The sequence below is a fragment of the Carlito syrichta genome, unplaced genomic scaffold (genome assembly GCF_000164805.1).
Source record: "Carlito syrichta isolate Samal-C Ts95f unplaced genomic scaffold, Tarsius_syrichta-2.0.1 Scaffold309091, whole genome shotgun sequence".
Lineage (NCBI taxonomy): Eukaryota > Metazoa > Chordata > Mammalia > Primates > Tarsiidae > Carlito > Carlito syrichta.
The window spans coordinates 344,004-359,420 of NW_007253187.1; the positions used below are offsets into that span (position 1 = coordinate 344,004).

The 15,417-nt window shown below is 46.5% G+C and overlaps 1 protein-coding gene across 1 annotated transcript in view; it reads left to right on the forward strand.

Annotated features, from left to right (window-relative positions):
- The window catches only part of SPAG5 (sperm associated antigen 5), a 31,489-nt gene that overhangs the window by 12,080 nt on the left and 3,992 nt on the right, over window positions 1-15,417 (forward strand). The window contains exons 5-15 of the mRNA XM_008066703.1: window positions 7,440-7,514; window positions 8,068-8,160; window positions 8,252-8,386; window positions 8,597-8,716; window positions 8,840-8,932; window positions 9,036-9,149; window positions 9,523-9,616; window positions 9,766-9,913; window positions 9,994-10,096; window positions 10,582-10,715; window positions 10,918-11,056. Of these exons, the coding sequence (XP_008064894.1) occupies window positions 7,440-7,514; window positions 8,068-8,160; window positions 8,252-8,386; window positions 8,597-8,716; window positions 8,840-8,932; window positions 9,036-9,149; window positions 9,523-9,616; window positions 9,766-9,913; window positions 9,994-10,096; window positions 10,582-10,715; window positions 10,918-11,056 (1,248 nt within the window). The remainder of the gene's footprint in view (window positions 1-7,439; window positions 7,515-8,067; window positions 8,161-8,251; window positions 8,387-8,596; window positions 8,717-8,839; window positions 8,933-9,035; window positions 9,150-9,522; window positions 9,617-9,765; window positions 9,914-9,993; window positions 10,097-10,581; window positions 10,716-10,917; window positions 11,057-15,417) is intronic.

The window sequence follows — 15,417 nt, forward strand, 5'->3', positions numbered from 1 at the left end:
TTTTTTTTTTTTTTTTAGTCAGATTCTCACTCTGTTGCCTAGGCTCGAGTGCAGTGGCATGCTCACGGCCACTGCAGCCGCAACCTGCCGGGCTTAGGCAATCCTCTCTCCTCTACCTCCTGAAGTGCTGGGATTACAGGCATGAGCCACTGTGCCCAGCTGCTTGTATTTTTAAAAGGTGTCAAATAGGTATCAATCATTTTAGTATATGTAGTATTTATGCTATTGATGGATATATTTAAGAGTTATTTCGCCGGGCTCGGTGGCTCAGCCTGTAATCCCATGCTTTGGGAGGCTGAGGTAAGTGGATTGCCTGAGTCCGCGGGTTCAAGACCCGCCTGGGCAACTTGGCAAGACCTCATCTCTACAATAAAATAAAATAAAAAAATTAGCTGGGTGTGGTAGCACACACCTGTAGTTCCAGCTACTTGGAAACCTGAGGCGGAAGGATCGCCGGAGCCCAGTAGGTCGAGGCTGCAGTGGCCGGGAGCGGCCACTGCACTCCAGTCTGGGTGACAGAGTGAGACTCCAACTCAAAAAAAAAAAAAAAAGTGATTTGACAATTTTTTTTTCAAATTATCAATATTCATAATATGCTGGATATTACAGCCTTTACAACAATTTAAACTTAAGGGTACTGAGTCTTTCAAAATTAGTGTAGAAGATATGAGAAGAAAGTAGTTTAGAGACTACTAGTGTAGAGAATTCTGTGACAACACAGGCTAGGGAAGGAAGGGATGGTGTCAGGGTAGGAATTGAGAGCCTCGAAATTATAGCTAATGAGATAGTAGGTGGCTGCTGCTAAGAAGAGATTGTCCTCAAATGCCCAAAGAGTTGAAACTATTCTCAAAGTAGTAACTTTACCTTTTCCCCCAAATCCTGGAAACCATAGACTCATTTTTCTAGCTGCTGACTTTCTCTCCTGTGTTTTCATAACCTTGTATCCTTTCTTCTTGTCCTTGACCTCATTTCCTATCCCTGAATCTGCCTTGTATCCTCTTCCCGTGAAGCTTGCCAGGTCCTTTTGTAGGCTATTAAAGCAGAACCAAAGAGGGGGAAATGACATCACCTTCAGCCATTCTCTATCATCATGCCATATCCTTGCCGCTTGGCTGCGCCCTTCACATTAATCTCATCACCTGCCTGACTGCCCAGCTCTGAGCACTATGTGCCCTGTTCAAGGCTAATGGGCGACTCCATGCCTTACTGTACAATGCAATAGGGAATGGTGCTGCTTTGCTGGGGAAGACAGTCATGAACTCCAGGAGATCTGAGAATGATGTTCCTCTGTCTCCTTAAAACCAGACTGCTGCAGCAACGTGACTCAGCCCTACTGCTCCAACAGTAGCCTTTTCCCACATGATGGCTGCCTTTCCTCAGTAATGAAGATTTCCACTTTTCTTTAGTACTTTAGTCTTCCTGGGTCTCTACTGCCTTTGAGATCACACTTATCTACTCTATAAATACTAAGAGTCTTATTTTTTTTTTAATGAGTTTTATTTGCCCCAGGATAGAATAGATAGTTGATTAGAATAAGAAAATAACAAGGGGTCAGATGCAGTGGCTCACGCCTATAATCCCAGCTCTTTGGGAGGCTGAATTGAGAAGATTGCCTGAGCCCATGGGTTCAAGGCCAGCCTGGGCAACTTGGCGAGACCTCATTTCTACAATAAGTCAAAAAATTAGCCGGGTGTGGTAGCACATGCCTGTAGTTCCAGCTACTTGGAAGGCTGAGGCGGAAGGATCACCTGAGCACAGCAGGTCAGGGCTGCAGTGGCCGAGAGCATGCCACTGCATTCCAGTCTGGGTGACAGAGTAAGACTCCAACTCAAAAAAAAAAGGAAATTAACAAGGGTACTTGCATAATGAGCATTTGTATATCTAACCCTGAGTTGTACCCCACATCTTTAAAATTAAAAATTAAAAACAAAAAAGAAGGGCTGGGCTCAGACTCAGCCTGTAATACCAGCACTTCGAGAGGCCAAGGCAAGTGGATTGCCTGAGCCCACAGGTTAGAGACCAGCCCAGGTAACTTGGCGAGACTTTGTCTCTACAATAAATAAAAAATTTGCCTGGTATGGTACCGCGTGCCTGTAGTTCCAGCTACTTGGAAGGCTGAGGCGGAAGGATCGCCAGAGCCCAGCAGGTCGAGGGTGCGGTGGCCACAGTCTGGGTGACAGAGTGAGACTCCAACTCAAAAAAAAAAAACAAAAAAAACAACAGCCGAGTGTCATGGCTTTTGACTATAATCCCAGCACTTTGGGAGGCCAAAGTGAAAGGATTGCCTGAACCCACACGTTTGAGACCATACTGGGCAACTTGGTGAGACCTCTTCTCTACAATAAATAAAAAATTAGCCAGGCGTGGTGGCAAGTGTCTGTAATTCCAGCTACTTGGAAGGCTGAGGCGGAAGGATCACCTGAGCCCAGCAGGTCAAGGTTGCGGTGGTCATGAGTGTGCCACTGCACTCTAGCCTAGACTCCAACTCAAAAAAATAAATAAATAAATAAAAGGCTGTGTGCCGTGACTCATGCCTATAATCCCAGCCTTTGGGAGGCTGAGGTGAAAGGATTGCCTGAGCCCACAGGTTCGAAACCAGCCTGGGCAACTTGACGAGACCTCATCTCTACAATAAATAAAAAAATTAGCTGAGCATGGTGGCGCATACCTGTAGTTCCAGCTACTTGGAAGGCTGAGGTGGCAGGATCACCTGAGTCCAGTTGGTCGAAGCTGTGGTGGCTATGAGCGTGCTACTGCATTCCAGCCTTGGCAACAAAGTGAGACTCAAACTAAAAAAAAAAAACAAGAAACAAAAATGAATTGCTGAGCATGGTGGCTTACGCCTATGATCCCAGTACTTTGAGACTTCGAGACTAGCCTGAGCAACATGGCTAAACCTCATCTGTATAATAAATTAAAAAATGAGCTGTGTGTGGTGGCATGACCCTATAGTCCCAGTTACTCGGGAGGCTGAGGCAGAGGGATCGCCTGAGCCCAGCAGGTCAAGGCTGTGGTAGCCGTGACAGTGCCACTGCACTCCAGCCTGAGTGACAAAGTGAGAACCCTCTACTCAAAAAGAAAAAAATACAAATTGAAACAATGAGATGTAACTTTCTTCCAACAAAATAGCAAAGGATAAGATAGATAATGCTGGTAAGCACTGTCCTTTTGTCAGTAGGATATAAATTAGTTCATCCTTTTTTGAAGGCAATTTAAGTAAATTAAATTAAAGCAGTTAAAACTTTCTGACCCAGTGACTTCACTTCTAGGGATATATCCTAAGGAAAGAAAAATTCTGCATAAAGATGGTAACACTTTTATTGTTATTATTATTTTTGAGTTGGAGTCTCACTCTTTCGCCCAAGCTAGAGTGCAGTGGCACACTCCTGGCCACCCCAGTGTCGACCTGCTGGGCCCCAGAGATCCTTCCACCTCAGCCTTCCAAGTAGCCAGAACTATAGGCATGCGCTACCACTGTAGTTGCAAGTAGCCGGAACTATAGGCACGGCTAATTTTTTATTTATTGTGGACACGAGGTCTCATCAAGTTGCCTGGACTGGTCTCGAACCCGCGGGCTCAGGCAATCAACTCGTCTCGGCCTTCCAAAGTGTTAGGATTACAGGCTGAGCTACTGAGCCCAGCCATTATTTTTTTTAATAGTGAAAAAAATACAACAAAAATAATGTATGTCCTTAATATCTTATAGTCATTAAAAAGAATGTTTATGAAAAGTTTTCAATAATATGGAAAAATAAGTTTAACATAAGTTCATGGTTTTTAATTTTTTTTTTTTTTGAGTTGGAGTCTCACTCTGTCACCCAGACTGGAGTGCAGTGGCCACTCCCGGCCACCGCAGCCTCGACCTGCTGGGCTCCGGCTATCCTTCCGCCTCAGCCTTCCGAGTAGCCGGAATTACAGGCACACGCTACCATGTCCGGCTGATTTTTTTATTTTTTTAATCCTAGAGATGAGGTCTCGCTAAGTTGCCCAGGCGGGTCTCAAACCCGCGGGCTCAGGCAATCCACTCACCTCAGCCTCCCAAAGCATGGGATTACAGGCTGAGCCACGGAGCCCAGCTTAATTTTTGTTTTTTGGAGTTGAGGTCTCACTCTGTCACTCAGGCTAGAGTGCAGTGGCACACTCATGGTCACCCCAGCATTGACCTGCAGGGCTCCAGCAATCCTTCCACCTCAGCCTTCTGAGTAGATAGAACTACAGGCACGTACTACCATGCCTAGCTAATTTTTAAATTTTTTTTGGTAGAGACGTGGTTTCACTATGTTGCCCAGGTTGGTCTCAAATTCTTGGGCTCAAGCGATCCCCCCGCCTCAGCTTCCCAAAGTGCTGGGATTATGGGGTGAAGCCACCACACCTGGCCAACTATGTGGTTTTTATTTATTTATTTATTTATTTATTTCGAGTTGGAGTCTCACTCTGTCGCCCAGGCTGGAGTGCAGTGGCACGTTCACAGCCACCGCAGCCTAGATCTGCTGGGCTCAGGTGATCCTTCTGCCTCAGCCTTCCAAGTACCTGGAACTACAGGCATGTGCCACCATGCCTGGCTAATTTTTTGATTTATTGTGGAGATGAGGTCTCATCAAGTTGCCCAGGCTGGTCTCGAATTCATGGGCTCAGGTAATCCTCTCACCTCAGCCTCCCAAAGTGCTAGGATCATAGCTAACTTTGTGCATGTGTATGGTTTTTTTTTTTTAATTATAAAGATGTGGAGTACAATTCAGGGTTAGGTATACAAACGATTATGCAGGTACCCTTGTTGATAAGGTATGCCCCTCCTTCCCCTAGCAGTTTCCCTCAACTGCCAATCCCACCCCCCTCCCCTGACAGTTTCCCACTACTGCTGATGCCTTTCTTATAGTATTATAATTGTTCAAGTTCTGGTTATAAGCAAGAACATATGGTACTCTGTCCTTTGTTAACTATGTGGTTTTTTTTGTTTTGTTTTGTTTTTGAGTTGGAGTCTTACTCTGTCGCCCAGACTGGAGTGCAGTGGCTGCTCCCGGCCACCGCAACCTCGACCTGCTGGGCTCCGGCGATCCTTCCGCCTCAGCCTTCCAAGTAGCTGGAGCTACAGGTGTGCGCTACCACGCCCGGCTTATTTTGATTTATTGTGGAGAAGAGGGCTTGCCAAGTTGCCCAGGCGGGTCTCGAACCCGCGGGCTCAGGCAATCCACTCACCTCAGCCTCCCAAAGCACGGGATTACAGGCTGAGCCACCGAGCCCGGCTAACTATGTGGTTTTTAAAGAAATGAAATCAGAATTCAGTTAATCTCTGAGAGACTTTAAGGTGAGATAAAATACCAGTAGTGCGGTGTTCTACTTTGATAGGTCCCCCTAAAGCAAATATCCCAATTTCAGGCTATTCCTATGTAGAAAAATAAAATAATACAAGCAGGATCCTATATTTACTTATATATTATAATCCCAATTTTGATTTTTTTTTTTAGATTAGAAAATATAGTTTATTTAGAAAGTAAATTAGAGAGAGGAGATTCACCTCTCTAAGGTAGGAGAGGGGGCCAAAGCTTCATGGCCTGGCCATAGATCAAAGAACACAAGACTAGACCATAACTTAGCAAGGCAATGGCAGCTTTTTTTTTTTTTTTTTAAGGAGTCTCACTTTGTTGCCCAGGCTGGAGTGCAGTGGCACACTCACGACCACTGCAGCCTCAACCTGCTGGGCTCAGGTGATCCTTCGGCCTCAGCTTTCCAAGTAACTGGAACTACAGATGTGCACCATCATGCTGGGCTAATATTTTGATTTATTGTAAAGATGACATCTTGCTGTGTTACTCAGGCTGGTCTCGAACCCCTGAGCTCGGGCAATTTTCTCACCTCCGCCTCCCAAAGTGCCGGGATTATAGGCATGAGCCACTGTGCCTGGCTTAGTTGTGGTTTTCTTAAGCACTATTATAGTTCATAAAATCTAAAATAATATCAGTTTTCAGATGTATCCAAATTTCAGAGGTATTAAAATGTGAAAAGACATTCTTTTTTTTTGAGTTGGAGTTTCACTCTGTCGCCCAGACTGGAGTACAGTGGCTCGCTCCCGGCCACTGCAGCCTCAACCTGCTGGGCTCCGGCGATCCTTCCGCCTCAACATTCCAGGTAGCTGGAACTACAGGTGCGCGCTATCACGCCTGGCTAGTTTTTTGATTTATTGTAGAGATGAGGTCTTGCCAAGTTGTCCAGGCGGGTCTTGAACCCGTGGGCTCAGGCAATCCACTTGTCTCAGCCTCCCAAAGTTCTGGGATTACAGGCTGAGCCACTGAGCCCGGCCAAAAGACATTCTTTTTATAATTTATTGAATATAGTAATTTATTTCTAAGTCAGTATTCTACAACTTTTTTCTTAATACCTGAGGAAAATAATACATTCATCAGTTATGGGAAATCCTTGTAGCAAGTAAATCTCTAATGTGGGAGTATATTGGAATCTCTGGTCATGGGTGCTATGTTGTTTAAGAATTGCTGCCGTAGGCCGAGTCCAGTGACTCATGCCTGTAATCCCAACACTTTTAGAGGTGGGGGCAAGGATTACCTGAGCTCAGGGGTTCAAAACCAGCCTGGGCAACATAGTGAGACCTCATCTCTACAATAAATAAAAAGTTAGATGGGTATGGTGGCCCATGCCTTTAGTTCCAGCTACTTGGAAGGCTGAGGCAGAAGGATTACCTGAGCCCAGCTGGTTGAGGCTGTGGTTGTTGTGAGCATGCCACTGCACTCTAGCCTGGGTGACAGAGCAAGACTCCAACTCAAAAAAATAAAAAAAGAATTGCTGCTGTAGGGGTTGAAATTATTAATGATTTCTCTTTCCTTTTTATTTCTTTTAATTGATCATCTAATTCAATTATTCATTTTTGTAGTTTCCAAAATGTTATAATAAACATGTTTTACCCTTATAATTAGAAAAAAATTACTTTAAAAAGAAGTTTTTTACCTATCTTTGGATTTTTCTTTCTGATGTGGCTTCATTTAGTTGTGAGCCTTGCTCTTGCTTTTATTTTTTATTTTTTATTTTTTTTTTGAGTTGGAGTCTCACTCGTGTCACCTGGGCTAGAGTGCAGTGGCACACTCACAGCCACCGCAGCTTCAAACTGCTGGGCTTAGGCGATCCTTCTGCTTCAGCCTTCCAAGTAGTTGGAACTACAGATGCATGCCACCATGCCTGGCTAGTTTTTGTGATTTATTATAGAGATGAGGTCTTACCAAGTTGCCCAGGCTGGTCTCGAACCCTCAGGTTCAGGCATTCCTCTCGCCTCAGACCCCCAAAGTGCTGGGATTACAGGTTGAGCCACCATGCCCAGCCTTCTCTTGCTTTTAATAGTAAAGGCTTCTGTAACTCACTGGGTGGCAGGGAAAATGAGGTGCTGGTGGTATATGTCACCTATTCAAAAGGAACAACTCTGTCTCTCTGGCTAGATAACTAAGAAACTTCAGCATCTCCAGGAGAACCAAGAAGTTGGACAGGCCCTGCTGCAGGCTAGGAATGTCATGGTAAGTGTTGATTGACCTTATACTGCCAATGGGCCTCCTATGAAGATCAGGAATGGAGAATCCGGCTGAGTACAGTGACTTATGCCTATAATCCCAGCACTTTGGGAGGCCGAGGCAGGAGGATCACTTGAGGTCAGAAGTTTAAGACCAGCCTGGGCAACAAAGCAAGACCTAGTCTTTACAAAATCGAAAAATTAGCCAGGCATGGTGGAGTTACTCAGTTACTCAGGAGGCTGAGGCAGAAGAATTTCTTGAGCCCAGGAGTTTGAGGCTCTGGTGATCCGTAATTAAGCTACTGCACTCCAACCTGAGTGACAGAGTGAAACCCGGTCTCAAAGCAAATTAAAAAAAACAAAAAAAGAATGGAGAATCATGAGTGGTTAGTAGATGGTGATACTCAGCTGTAGCAGTGAAGGGAGTTTTCCAAACCTTTGTTACATCGTCTCCTTATTGGGAGCTTAGAATTTGGAGCAATGATTTTTTTCCCCCCAGGGCTCCTGCTTCCTGCTTTGTGACTTTATTTTATCTAGCCTAGCCCTCTTTCCCTCCACAGCAGTCATGGGTGCTAGTTTCTAAAGAGCTGATATCTTTGCTTCACCTATCCCTGTTGCACTTAGAAGAGGATAAAACTACTGTGTGTCAGGAGGTAAGCAGCATGAAGATGGAAATAGAGGTCTCTGGCGGGACTGTAAGCCAAAAAGAGGAACTGGACACGGCATCTGATTCTTATTTTGCAGTCTCGGCATGCAGAAACCTTGGTCTCCTGCTGTTTTGATGTGCTAAAGAAATTGAAGGCAAAGCTCCAGAGCCTCAAAGGAGAAAGGGAGGAGGCAAGGCACAGAGAGGAAATGGCCCTCAGAGACAAGGATGTGGTAAGGTGCCGGGCGCTTGTTCCTGAAAATAAGAGGTTTCTACCTCAAAGTTCCTTTAAGAACATGAATGCACTTGAGATAGAGAGGTAACCTGAGGACTGACTGCCCTGGGGAATAAAGAACTGAACTCCTGGGGTGTTGGGTGGTTATAGCTTTTTGTGCTGTTTCTCCTGTTGCCCACTGTCTCCTTGCAACCTCATCCATCAACAGGCAGAGACAGTGTTGGAGGCTTTCTGTGCACATGCCAGCCAGCGCATCAGCCAGCTGGAACAGGACCAAGCATCTGTGCGGGAATTCAAAGGCCTTCTGAAGGAGGCCCAGACCCAACTGGTAATTTAAGGGCATTTGCTTTCCCGGGGTCCACAATGACACACTGGGAGGATGGTCACATACCCCTACTTTGCTGTATCCAAAGGGAAGGAGCGCTCTTCCTGAGCAATCCTTCTCTTGTAGGTAGGGCTTCATACAGAGAAAGAAGAGCTGGCTCAGCAGACAATGAATCTTTTTTCTACCTTGCAACAGGACTGGAAATCCATGCAACTGGATGTGAGTATTTGAGGCCATCATAACCATTCCCTTACTCACAGCCAGTGCTATTAGTAGTCTTTACTCAAGTGTGCTCTACTAACCTGCTTACTTCCCCTGGTAGTGTATAACATGGACAGCTTTGCTGAGTCGGTCTCGACAACTCACGGAGAAACTCACGGCCAGGAGCCGGCAGGCCCTGCAGGAACGTGGTGATGCAATTCAGGAAAAGCAGCAGGTACAAGCCAGGAGGGGGTTCTGCTCAGGCCTAGTTTCCTTCTTTGCTGGAAGCCTTTATAACATGCTATCATCAGCCTCTTACCCAGGACCTGCCTTCTTTCAACCCTATGGGTTTGGAGACCAGCCAAAGACCTCCCTTAGCTGTAAGATGGTCTTAAGCCCAGTTGTTTCCTTTGCCCTTCAGCACCTTCTTTACTTCAACAACTTTTCTCCTGTCCCCACTTTTTCCTGAGGATCAACCTTATTTTCTGCAATGTTGCTGCTCAGGAGCAAGGTAGTTTGCTATCTTGTCCAGAATGAGAAGCTGAGACTAAGTTCTGGGATTCTTAATTCAGGTGAAACTATAGGAAGAAACTGTCTTTTCTTCCTAGGTTTCCAGGGAGCTGGAGCAAGTCTCTGCCCATTTAGAGGACTGCAAAGGCCAGATAGAACAATTGGAGTTGGAAAACAGTCGCCTAGCAACAGGTGTGTGTGAATGCACATGCACACATGCAAGGAGTTGAGCCCCACTAAGGCTTGGAGTGTAGCAGGACAGCACACCTGCTTTGGAGCAGAAGTGTAGGGGGTTTCTGACCTGGTGACCACATGGTGTCATTAGGATACTTTTGCTCTAGATCTCCGGGCTCAACTGCAGGTTCTGGCCAGCATGGACAGCCAGCTAAAAGAGCTACAAGGTCAGCATGCCCACTGTGCTCAGAACCTGGCCACGAAGGATGAGTTGCTCCACCAGCTTACCCAAAGCAATGAAGAGCAGGCTGCTCAGTGAGTTCTTATCAGGTTACTATGGCAGTAGGCGCCCAGTATGTAGGAACAAATGGGATTTAACATGTGGTCTTTGGCAGATGGCAAAAGGAAGAGATGGTACTAAAACACATACAGGCAGAGCTGCAGCAACAACAAGCTGTCCTGGCCAAAGAGGTGCGGGATCTGAAGGAGACCCTGGAGGTAAGGAATATGACTTGGGGCAAGGGGGCTCTAGTGTGACTCTTGCCTGATAGCATTGAGGTGAGGTCTGAGACTGAACTGGATGGACGCAGTGGCTCACGTCTGTAATCCCAGCACTTTGGGAGGCAGAGGTGAGAGGATTGCCTGAGTCCAGGGGTTCGAGACCAGCCTGTGCAACTTGGCGAGACCTCATCTCTACGATAAATCCAAAAAAATTAGCCGGGTGTGGTGGCACATACCTGTAGTTATAGCTACTTGGAAGACTTAGGTGGAAGGTTTGCCTGATCCTAGCAGGTCAAGGTTGCGGTGGCTGTGGGCGACAGAGTGAGACTCCAACTCAAAAAACAACTAAAGAAACAAACAAAAAAAGAGACTGTAAACTGGAAAAAGTCTCTGTCCCCAGAGCTCTAAAATTCCCCACTTGGACTCATTTTACCCCCTCCCCCCCTTGCTCTTTCCCTTCCTTCCTTCTCTTGTCTTCACAGTTTGCAGACCAGGAGAATCAGGTTGCTCACCTGGAGCTGGGCCAGATTGAGTATAAGTTGAAAACTACGCTGGAAGAGCTCCGGGAGCGCAGCCTACAGTGTGAGAACCTCAAGGACACTGTAGAGAACCTAACGTAAGATCTCCACCTTTTTGTTCTTCCCTCTAAGTGCTGAATTTTCCCAGGAACACTTCTAGAAGCCGAAGTCTCCAAGAAGAGAATTGTAACAGTGTTGAGCCTCATTTCTTTTCTTGAAAGCAACTCTGTGTTTGATTTGGGAGAGGCATTCACAGAAGGTAATCTGGTCTTTGGCTGTCTTCCCTGTTCCTTATTTCAGGACTAAATTGGCCAACATCATAGCAGAGAACCAGGAGCAAGACCTGAAGAAGACACGCCAGTATTCTCAGCAGCTAGGGGAAGTGACTGAACAACTGCAGAGCCTGACCCTCTTCCTACAGACAAAATTAAAAGAGAAGGTAGGGTCCTGGGCTTCCTTCTCTCCTCTTCCACTTGTATCTTTACTGTATAAAATGGTCTTCCTAAAACACTATTCTTTTTCTATCCCTGTGACTTTCAGTGACCCATTACACAAACTTCTCTTCACTAGTCTCTGCCTCCCTGTTAATGAATCCTTTATTCCAGCTAGACTGCCTGTATACTACACACATGTCCCATCTTCATTCATACTTAGACTTGGGCTATTTCCATATCCATTCTCTTCTATCGTTACAATGGAAATAACTTTTCTTTTCCATTAAAATCCTCCCTAGTTCACCTTCTTTGAAATGTCCCCTGATAACATGGACCTAGAGATCTCTTCTGCTATGCTTCTCATAAATTTACTCTCCTTTTGCTTCTGTATTAATTTTCCTTGCATATCTAGTCTCTTCAACCAGACTATGTTTTTTTTTTTTTTTTTTGAGTTGGAATCTCACTCTGTCGCCCAGACTGGAGTGCAGTGACCGCTCCCAACCACCGCAGCCTCGACCTACTGGGCTCTGGTGATCCTTCTGCCTCAGCCTTCCAAGTAGCTACCACACCCGGCTAATTTTTGATTTATTGTAGAGATGAGGTCTCGCCAAGTTGCCCAGGCAGGTCTCAAACCCGTGGGCTCTGGCAATTCACTCATCTCAGCCTCCCAAGGTGCGGGATTACAGGCTAAGCCACTGAGCCCAGCTCAGACTATGTTTAAAGAAAAGCTGGTGGCTCAAGCCTGTAACCCCAGCACTTTGGGAGGCCAAGGTGAGGATTGCCTGAGCCCAGGGGTTCGAGACCAGCCTTGGAAACTTGGTGAGACCTCATCTCTACAATAAATAAATAAATAAAAATAGCCGAGCATGGTAGCGTGTGCCTGTAGTTCTAGCTACTTGGAAGGCTGAGGCAGAAGGATTGCCTGAGCCCAGCAGGTTGAGGCTGCGGTGGCCATGAGCGTGCCACTGCACTCCGGCCTGTGTAACAAGAGTGAGACTCAAACTCAAAAACAAAAAAAGAGTAAGGCAGAAGAGTGAATAACGATCCTTAGACTGCGAAAAAGATGTTGACTTACTCCTCCAGAACTGGGGTCAGCAAAGATTTCCTATAAAGGGCCATTTAATAAGTATTTTCGAGCCGGGCTCGGTGGCTCAGCCTGTAATCCCGTGCTTTGGGAGGCTGAGGTGAGTGGATTTCCTGAGCCCGCGGGTTCGAGACTCGCCTGGGCAACTTGGTGAGACCTCATCTCTACAATAAATCAAAATGAGCCAGGCGAGGTAGTGCGTGCCTGTAGTTCCAGCTACTTAGAAGGCTGAGGTGGAAGGATCGCCAGAGCCCAGCAGGTCAAGGCTGTGGTGGCTGGGAGCGGCCACTGCACTCCAGTCTGGGCGACAGAGTGAGACTCCAACTCAAAAAAAAAAAAGAAAAAGTATTTTCAATGCTGGGTGTGGTGGCTCAAGCCTGTAATGCCAGCACTTTGGAATTCCGAGGTGAGAGAATTGCCTGAGTCCAGGGATTCAAGACCAGCCTGGGCAACTTGGAGAGACCTCATCTCTACAATAAATAAATAAACTAGCCGGGAGTGGTGCACTTGCCTATAGTTCTAGCTACTTAGAAGGCTGAGGTGAAAAGATCACCTGAGCCCAGCAGGTCGAGACTGCGGTGACTATGAACGTGCCATTGCACTCCAGCTTGGGCGACAGAGTGGGACTCCAACTCAAAAAAAAACCCCAAAATAAGTATTTTCAGCTTTGTGGGCCATATGGTCTCAATCTCAGCTACTCAACTCTGCCTTTTGACAACATGTAAATGATGGCTATGGTTGTGTTTCAATAAAACTTTATTTAAGGCCAGGCTTGGTGGCTCAGCCTGTAATCCCAGCACTTTGGGAGGCCGAGGCGAGTGGATTACCTGAGCCCACGGGTTCAGGACCAGCTTGGGAAATTTGGCGAGACCTTGTCTCTACAATAAATCAAGCTGGGCATGGTAGCACGTACCTGTAGTTCCGGCTACTTCGAAGACTGAGGTGGAAGGATTGCCGGAGCCCAGCAGGTCGACACTGGGGTGGCCGTGAGTGTGCCACTGCACTCCAGCCTGGGCAAGGGAGTGAGATTCCAACTCAAAAACAAAAACAAGAAAGCTTTATTTACAGAAACAGCAGCAGGCCAGATTTGACCTGTAGACTGTAATTTACTGGCCCCTTTCCAACTCTATAATAGTAAATACAGGAGTAGGAATAGGTTTCGATAGATTGTGACAGGGAAAATTGTGAACTTGGCTTTAAATAGTAAAGTTTCAGGTGGACTGTGGAATGTTCTGGTAGATTTTTCAGTGAGTTAGCCTTTGGGTTTGGAGACTGGGAAAAAATCCAGCTGAGAGAGATCAAAGAGTCATTCATGTGGAAGTGGAAGTCTGAAATGGATGTTTTTGTGGAGTTTCTGAAGCAAGGCCACCCTGGGAATGGATTAGAGTGAAAAAAGAGCCAAGGACTCACTCATAAGCAGACCCTGAACATTTACCATAATACTATAAGAAAGGGATTGGCAGCCAGGCTCAATGGCTCAGCCTGTAATCCCGCACTTTGGGAGGCTGAGGTGAGTGGATTGCCTGAGCCCGCGGGTTCAAGACCCGCCCGGGCAACTTGGCGAGACCTCATCTCTACAATAAATCAAAAAATCAGCCGGGCATGGTAGTGCGTGCCTGTAATCCCAGCTACTCGGAAGGCTGAGGCGGAAGGATTGCCGGAACCCAGCAGGTCGAGGCTGCAGTGACCGGGAGCGGCCACTGCACTCCAGTCTGGGCAACAGAGTGAGACTCCAACTCAAAAAAAAAAACAAAACAAAGGGATTGGCAGCAGCAGGATACCACTGGGGTGGGGGGGGGTGGAGCAGGATATAACATCAATAAGCGTACCTGATCTCAAACCAGGCAAAGTGGGGACCAAAGAGAGGCCCAAACTTTACCTGTACAATGACCACTTGTATACCTAATCCTGAATTGTACCCCATATCCTTTAAAAAAAAAAAAGGCCAAGGAATGAACCTAGAGGAGACTAGCAGTTAAAGAAGGACCTGTGGACAGAGAGAAGATATAGTCAGAAAGGTGTGAGACCTACCTTTGAAGGAGAGAGAATCATGTCCTGGAAGTTAAGAAAAGGAAATTTCTTGAAGAACAATATGGTCATCAATATCAATAGGTCAAGAAAAACAAGAGCTGAAAAGTATGCATTGCATTTACAAGTAAGGTTGCCATGGGTGAACCAAATGATAAGAATTTAGGTGGAATGGCAGGGCAAAAACCTGAGTGTAGGGGACTGGGATAGACAGAATAACAGGCAGGAAGTATAGACTTTTCTTTTCAAGTTATGGTCTCATTCTGTCATCCAAGCTGGAATGCAGTGGCACCATCATGGTTCACTGCACCCTCTACCTCCCGAACTCAGGAGATTCTTCTGTCTTAGCCTCCCGAGTAGCTGGGACCACAGGTGAGTGCCACCCAACTACTTTTTTGATTTTTTTTTAGTGACAAGGTCTTGCTACATGCCAAGACTGGTCTCAAACTCTTGGGCTCAAGTGATCCTTCTACCTCGGCCTCCCAGAGTGCTGGGATTACAGGCTTGAGCCATCACACCCATATAGAAGTATAGGCTTTTAGTCAGGTGCGGTGGCTCACGCCTATAATCCTAACACTTTGGGAGGCCAAGGTGAGAGGATTGCCTGAGCCCGCAGGTTCTAGACCAGCCTGGACAACTTGGTGAGACCGTGATGCTAAAAAAAAAAAAAGAAAAAAAGAAAAAAAAAAGAAGTGGTGAGGCTCTGTGTCTCCGCCTGTAATCCCAGCGCTTTGGGAGGCTGAGGTGAGTGGATTGTTTGAGCCTGTGTGTTCGAGACCAGCCCGGGCATATTGGAACTACAGGCGTGAGCTACCACACCCAGCTAATTTTTTGATTTATTGTAGAGATGAGGTCTAGCCAAATTGCCCAGGTGGGTCTCGAACCTGCGGGCTCAGGCAATCCACTCACCTCAGCCTCCCAAAGCGTGGGATTGCAGGCTGAGCCACTGAGTCTGACTTTCTTTCTTTTTTTTTTTTTGAGTTGGAGTCTCACTCTGTCATCCAGGCTGTAGTGCAGTGACACACTCACAGCCACTACAGCCTCGACCTTCTGGGCTCAGGCGATCCTTCCACTTCACCCTTCCAAGTAGCTGGAACTACAGGCACACACCACTGTGCCTGGCTAAGTTTTTTATTTATTGTAGAGACGAGCTCTCGCCAAGTTGCCCAGACTGGTCTTGAATCCCTGGGTTCAACCAATCCTCTTGCCTCTGCCTCCCAAAGTGCTGGGATTAGAGGCACGAGCCACTGCGCC